An 8,050-nucleotide genomic window follows, 5' to 3' on the forward strand; every position below is an offset into this window, starting at 1 on the left:
TTTGCATTAAAAAAAATATTTTGCAGACTGCAAATCATGTTTATGTTTTGAAATCATGTTTTGGCATGTGGCACCGACTCATTGCAGTCAGTAGAGCCTCAGCTGCCGAGCAACTAGGGTTGCCAGTTACGTCAGAAAACGAAACCTAAAAGACCTCAGTATTTTGAATTTGAATGAAGTAACCGTTTTTGGCACCTTTAAGTGTTTTTTAAGGCTATTAATGGTCTTTATCTGATTAGCTAATTTTGCTAATTTTTGCTAATGCTAATCTTTACAGCGGCTCTCCCACGACGAACGCGCGCCGCTAGGTCTTCGAGAAGTCCTAGATCTCGCAAGACCTCCTTATTCTGAGGACGCCTCATCTTGCAAGGCTGGTTTATTCCGCTAACGGACAGCAGGGGGCAGCAGAGACAACGCCCCAATCTCCCCAGAACAAGACAATTTAACCGTCTCAATGACTCTGAAGATGTTAAATTGGGGTAAAAAAAAACAAAAAGAACAATAATAGTAAGTTTTGCTTTAACAACAGAACATTCCCAATATGATTTAAGCTAACAAACACATAGAGTCAATCCAGAATCTCCAATGAACCTAATCCCGATCTGCATGTCTTTGGACTGTGGGAGGACGCTTTAGTACACGGAGAAAACCCATAAAAAACGTGGGTGCAAATCACGTCCAAACTGAACTTTCTGAACATTTTTTAAAACGCCAAAAAGTCAACTCTCGCCTGAGAGGATTACGTGGGAGGAAACGAGATAAAGTGCCAAAGCTCCAGGTGTGAACAGCGTGTCGACACAAACCAGGAAAAGTTATCTTCATAATATAAAGATAACTTTTAATATTATTACGACACAAAGTGTTGACAGAAGTCGAATGAACTCTACAAAACCATCAAACCTGCGTCGTTATCACTTTCCACGTTCCTGCGTTTACCAGAGTGGCTTTCTGTTAGCTTGTTAGCTACAACCGCGACACACAAACACACCTTCAGAACGATACGTCCTTCCACGTCAGTGTCTCCAAAAGTCTCTAAGGAAACCATGAAAAAGTCGCCAGATTTGTCGCTTTTTTTTGTGTAAAATAGTCGTTAGAGGTACTCGCTAATTAGCAACAAAGTCGCTAAGTCGGCAAACACGGAAAACCGTGCTGATCTGAAAAGTCGTTTTGGCGGGAACACAAAACAACAACATCCCGGGTAAATGTGAAAAGTTCCTCCGGTGGAAAAGGGGCTCACGAGGACTGGGGGTCCTTAGAAGGTCAGTATTTCTGACAGAGAAGGTCCTAAAGAGGTGACAAACACAAGTACACACACACACACACAAAGAGACTTGTTTGTATATCTTACTGAGGACGCATCGTACACTCAACACACATTAGCCTGCCCTTAACCATCTTAAACCAGGTCATAGACCTGAAAAAAATAATATTTAAAGACAAAATGTCCCCACAAACATATGCTTGTATGTTTTTTGGACCTCACAAAGATATAAAATCAAGTACACACACACACACACACAGAAAACACACTACTGGTCCTGACGAGGTCAGTGTCGAGTGTTCAAAAATCAGCTTAATCGAGTAAACCGAGTAAACCTTTACTCGATCTTACATGACAGAGTTCCGTTGCTATAAATACAACTTTTCATTAACTTTTTGGCCTCTCGTGTCTTGTTTTTGGGCAGTTTTTCCTCGTTTTTAAGCACATTACAGTGCGAATTGGTCCAGTTTTACAAGCTAGTTTGAAATAATCCAGCCAAGCAAAATGCACCGACCCCCCCCCATTGGCAACAAGAACATTTAAATCAATTTAAGAATGTTTGGCTTATTTGAAAAAGTAGGGCTGTTTTTGCAGTGCCAGAAAAAAGGTCCTGAAGAGGTAGCAAATACCACTATTTTAGAGTGCAAACACACACACACACACACACACACACACACACACACACACACACACACAGACTTCACACACTTGACCTTTGTGACACTTGCTGTCATTGGCTCTTTTCAGTTGTTAATCCTCCCCCTCCTGTGTGTGTGTGTGTGTGTGTGTGTGTGTGTGTGTGTGTGTGTGTGTGTGTGTGTGTTATTACAGATGGATTTTTTTTAAAAAAAAGCAAAATAGTGGGTTTTCATTACCTGTATAGAACTTTGACGGAATTTATCTGTTCAGATGTTGCTGGGCTACACATATCTGAATTTGGTGCCAAATCTGTAATCTGGATTATATCCAGATGAAACTTGCTATCTTTGTAGAGTGTTCTTTCCTACACACAGAAACCAAATTGCGTTTAAATCCGATGAGTTTTGACAGAGATATTGTCATTGACAGTTTTTCCCATTGACAACAGATTTGTTGTCAAAAAATCCCACTTTTTTGGGATTTTTTTGGGACCAAAATAAAATTTTCAAAAAAATTTGGACGACGTAGTACAGTATGTCATTTTTGTAAATTTTGGACCAAAATAAAATTATCAAAACATTTTGGACAACATAGTATAGTATATCGTTTTTGTCAAATCTTGAACCAAACATTTTTTTTCAAAAAATTCTGAATGACATAGTATAGTATGTTGTTTTTGTGAAATTTTGGACCAAAATAAAATTTTCAGAAATATTTGGATGACATAGTATAGTATGTATGTTTTTGTCAAATTTTGGACCAAATTATTTTTGATCATATTTCGTGACGTCATCAGTGGGCAGATTCTCACCAAATATTCTTGGATGATCATCTATCCATCACAAAAAAAAAAACTTGATTTGTTAAAAAAAATGTAAACAGGAAGTTGCAAAAGTAACAGAATAAGTTTGTGTTCAAAACCGGGTTTTACACGTTTTACGCCAGGACAGTGAACGCAACACAAACAGTGGGATTGTTATCTCAAAATAAACCGACCATAGTGGGATTATGTCAATATTTATCAGCGGTTTGAGTCAATAAAGACGAAGTGACGGTCGTTAACGGTGAAGTCTGGACTTTTATTTCCCGCCTCAGAGCTGGTGATAACTCACGGCTTCCTCCTCGATGTTAGGATAACTAATGTGACCGTAAATTAAAGGCTGACCGTCGTTAAACCGTAACCCTAAACGCTCTCGCATTTAACAGAATTTCAAAATAAAAGTGCTTGTTTCGATACGGGACAATATATAGCTCATAATAATATATATTTTTTTTTTAATCATCATATTTATGATGCAAAATGTCTCTTATTCCAAAAGGAGTGTTATATTTGGTTGGGGGCCAAATTAAATCCATGGGAGGGCCACATGTGGAACTGCGGGCCACGAGTTTGAGACCTCAGTCCAATCGTGGTCCACACAGATGAAAATCTGTAAAAATCTGTTATAATCACATGTTTTGGTGATGCACAGACTTTATGAATTTAAATGTCAATAAAAATCAGCGCAAGCATTTTTGCTGAGTCATGTTTTGACATGGTATGGGACACCGACATGTTATATTATATTTTGCAAGAAAATAAATCTACTTATTATTATTATTTATTTATTTTATTAAAAAATGCAAAACAAATTTTCATAATTATTATTATTATTATTATTATTTAATTTGTTTTATTTTTTATTTAAAAAAAAAAACTGCAAACGTAGACGTAAAACGTGCAGCGATGGTGAACTTTATTGATATAAACATTGACGTTTTAAGGTGAAAAATGGCACCAATTTGTTCCTTCTTTATTGATTTTATTCACTTTATTTTACACGTGAAGGGAACTTTTTTTTTCCAAATGTGTTTAAATTAGTTTTTAAATCAGGATTATTAGAGTCCATGTTTGAAAGCACATGATGTTCGACTCTGATCCATCACTAACAGAGTCAGGTGAACAGTATACAGTATATACACACATATATATATACTTTTATAAATATAAGTTTTTTCTCCACTCACCGGCTCGTGCATGTGCGCGTGCCTGTACTCTTCGTCGTCATCCTCCTCCTCTTCGTCATCGATGAAGTCGCTCGCCAGGTTACAGTAGAGCAGATAAAAGAGCAGCAGAGAAATCCCCAACAGCTGCATGTTTGGAAAGTCCTCACGTGTTAGTGATCCCACAGGAATGATAAAAAAATATATTAATTTAATTTAAAATATATACATATATACAAAAAATATTATTATAATAATATTTCTTTTAAAAAAAAACCAAAATAAAATCCTCTGCGCGCGCTCTGTATACTCCTCTCTTCTTCTGCCGCTGGTTACACTGTTTCATTCACTCTCTCTCTTTGTCTCTCTGTCACACTGTGTGTGTGTGCGCGTGTGTGCGTGTGTGTGCGCGCGCGCGCGTGTGTGTGTGTGTGTGTGTGTGTGTGTGAGTAAATCCCGGTCATATGAAAACAGATCAATCCGCTCACACAGCCTTCAGCGTCAGCGTCAGCGTCCACGCGCTGACACAATCCTGCAGGGGGGGGGGTATCCTTCAAAATAAAAGCTCACCAAAGCTCAGCTGTGAAAGGTGCATTCTTTTTTAGCTCCTGGGTTTCATATTTTCTACTGCCCTCTATCGGCAAATATGAGGCATTACATCAAACGTGCCTGCAGCAGAGACTCAGTCACTCACTCACTCGGTTACTCTGGCCTTAATTCTGGCTTGATTTTAGTCGGACTACTGTGTTTGCGCGACATTAAGAAAATGATCGTCTTAGTCTGACTAAAGTCGGACTTTCCACAGTTCGTTGTCTCCTATATTTCTTAGTCCAATTCCAGTCTGACATGCAGGAGTAATCGGACTATGAACAGCATTATCCAGTGTACGTTAGTCTGACTAAGACAAGCTCAATTTTAGTCAGACTACTGTGTTTACATAACATTAAGAAAATGATTGTCTTAGTTTGTATTTTTCTAAGTCCGACTCCAGTCTGACTTGCAGGAGTAATCAGACTATGAATTGCGTTATCCAATGCATGTTAGTCCGACTAAGAATAGCTCAATTTTAGTCCGACTACTGTGTTTACATGACATTAAGAAAACAGAATGATTGTCTTAGTCTGACTAAAATCAGACTTTCCACAGTACGTTGTCTCCTATATTTCTTAGTCCGATTCCAGTCTGACATGCAGGAGTAATCGGACTATGAACAGCATTATCCGGTGAACGTTAGTCTGACTAAGACAAGCTCAATTTTAGTCAGACTACTGTGTTTACATAACATTAAGAAAATGATTGTCTTAGTTTGTATATTTCTAAGTCCGACTCCAGTCTGACTTGCAGGAGTAATCAGACTATGAATTGCGTTATCCAATGCATGTTAGTCCGACTAAGAATAGCTCAATTTTAGTCCGACTACTGTGTTTACATGACATTAAGAAAACAGAATGATTGTCTTAGTCTGACTAAAATCAGACTTTCCACAGTACGTTGTCTCCTATATTTCTTAGTCCGATTCCAGTCTGACATGCAGGAGTAATCGGACTATGAACCGCATTATCCGGTGTACGTTAGTCTGACTAAGACAACCTCGATTTTAGGCGGACTACTGTGTTTACATGAAAACAGAATGATCGTCTTAGTCTGACTAAAATCGGACTTTCCGCATGAATTTTAACGACAACTTTCACAAACATTTGTCCCTAAAAACGTAAATAAACCAGTGTGGGGGGGGAAACGTGGTTCAGGGGTTTATTTTTATGTAAAAGAGCGTTTTTAACGCGTGAACTCTGGACAGTTTTGGTGGAAGTGTGTCCAGACATTGAGGACATTGTCCTGCGTCAGACGCTCTCACAGCAGCGGGAGAATCTCCACAGAGTTTCCAGTTAGTACTTCGTAAAAACTGAATCTGAGACCTTCACTCTGTGCTCGCTCACAGCAGGACCAAACCGAACCAGAAGGTTATTAAAAACCACTCAATCTGAACGTCCCAAACTCGAGCCTTCGCCAAAAAACCCTAAACATCTCTGTGAAGACGAGGATAAACCTGGATTTAACCTGAAGTCTGAAAAACCTTCAAACGGCTCTTTGAAGCGGTGAGAACATGTCATGATGTCCTCACTTAACCACAGCGTTCTCATGTGTGTGTGTGTGTGTGTGTGTGGCCGCTCTTCTGATATGAAATCCTACAGTGTGGACGGCATTCCAGAATATTACAATACACACACACACACACACACACACTCATTCCTCAACCATCACAACGAAAGTGCCTAACCCTAAACCCTGAACCCAGCTCAAACCCTAAACCCTAAAAAAAAGCCTTTTAAAGACGTGAGGACGAGCCAAAAATAAAAGTCCTGGTTTATACGATTTTTTTGGGGGGGGGGTCCTCACAAAGCCACAAATACAAGAACACACACACACACTGGAGTGGTTTTTCCTTGGGATTGGATTAGCAGATTAACGATATGACCTTGGGGGTCACTCAGAGAAGCATGTACAGGAATGACCTAACACACCGTATGTGAATGTGTGTGTGTGTGTGCGTGTGTGTGTGTGCACTTGTATTTCTATCTTTGTGAGGTCCCCAAAAATCGTTTTTGCCTGTTAAGAACTAATTTCAGGGTAATTTAGGGTTAATCCAATCCAGAAAATCCAATAAAATGTAGACACATAATACCTAAAAAAAAATATATATATATATATATATATACAAATGAACAAGGTAGGTAAAAAAAAAAAAAATTTGAGATAAAATTTTATACAATATACAGTTCCTTGAAAATGGTCTATGGAGACCAAAACCTGGTCCTAATGAGGCAGAACTTTAAGGGTTTTTACATTAACTGGGTTATGGTTACAGGGATAAGGCTGGGATTCAAAGCGGCGTCCTCAGAAGAATAGCAGTAAGTGTGTGTGAGACATTTTGTCTGGTTCTCAACTTTTAAAGGTCTTATTTTAGGGGGGGGGGGGGGTTTAAGACCTGGTTTTAGGGTTAGAATTAACCAGAATTATCAAGGGGTCAGGGTCAGCATAATCACACTGACAACACACTGACTGACCGACCCCCCCTGTTGGCTGCTTTCTGGTCTGTGGGAAACACAGTTTAGTTGGACAGTTATTATACAATTAAACATTTAATCCTTTTGACTGCGGCGGTGACTTTATTCTTTCATTCTCTTCGCACGATTTCTGCGCTAATTTATATGTAAAATAATGATATGTCTTTTTTAAATAAAATGAATTGGTATTTGAATTAATTAATGACACATTTAATTAATTAATGGCACGTTTAATTAATGACACATTTACATAATTATTTAATGGTGTATTTATTTTTTAAATTTTGGCAATTTCCTACCAGGATCATGAAATAATTAATTAATTAATGGCACTTTTAATTAATGACACATTTACCTAATTATTTAATGGTGTATTTATTTTTTAAATTTTGGCAATTTCCTACCAGGATCATGAAATAATTAATTAAATAGTGAAATAATTCAATATGGGTTTTTTTTACATACAATTAATTGGTATTTTAATTAATTAATTAATGGGACATTTAATTAATTAATGGCACATTTACATAATTATTTAATGGTGTATTTATTTATTTATTTTTGGCACTTTCCATCCTGGACCATGAAATAATTAATTTTTTACATAAAATGAATTTGCATTTTAATTAATTAATTAATGGCACAATTAATTATTTATTTAATTTTGGCACTTTTCATCCTCCATAGGGAGGACACACACACAGCTATTAGTGAGGTCATTGACCTGTTTCCCTGTGTAATTAATCGTGTCTAGGAGTCAGCTAGCTAACAAAGGAGCCTTATCTTTGTGCTAACACGCTTTTCCTTCAGACACTGCTGTGTGTGTGTGTGCGTCTCAGTGTAATGCAGCGTATATGTAGTGCAATTTATTACACACCTGATATTTATTTTATTTTGTTGTTTCACGCTTATGTTATTTCCCTATTGTTTAGCATTTTGACTACGCACATAATGCTAACTTTTGACAAAATGTATTAGGTTTATTTCATATTTTCATGCTGATTTCAGGCTGAAACGGATTCTGCCTCCAAACATTGAACGTTTTGTGTATTAGCATGACAAAATTCAACTGTTGTGAAAGTATATCACAATATATGGTTTC

The 8,050-nt window shown here is 37.6% G+C and overlaps 1 protein-coding gene across 1 annotated transcript in view; it reads right to left on the reverse strand.

The window, feature by feature from the left end:
- Positions 1-4,036, reverse strand: part of vegfc (vascular endothelial growth factor c) — a gene marked incomplete at both ends in the record, with an annotated part of 34,786 nt that extends 30,750 nt beyond the window's left edge. Inside the window, one exon of the mRNA XM_083905569.1 lies at positions 3,908-4,036. Within this exon, the coding sequence (XP_083761695.1) occupies positions 3,908-4,036 (129 nt within the window). The remainder of the gene's footprint in view (positions 1-3,907) is intronic.
- Positions 4,037-8,050: the final 4,014 nt, after the last annotated feature.

The sequence above is a fragment of the Microchirus variegatus genome (assembly GCF_963457635.1).
Source record: "Microchirus variegatus genome assembly, chromosome: 19".
NCBI lineage: Eukaryota > Metazoa > Chordata > Actinopteri > Pleuronectiformes > Soleidae > Microchirus > Microchirus variegatus.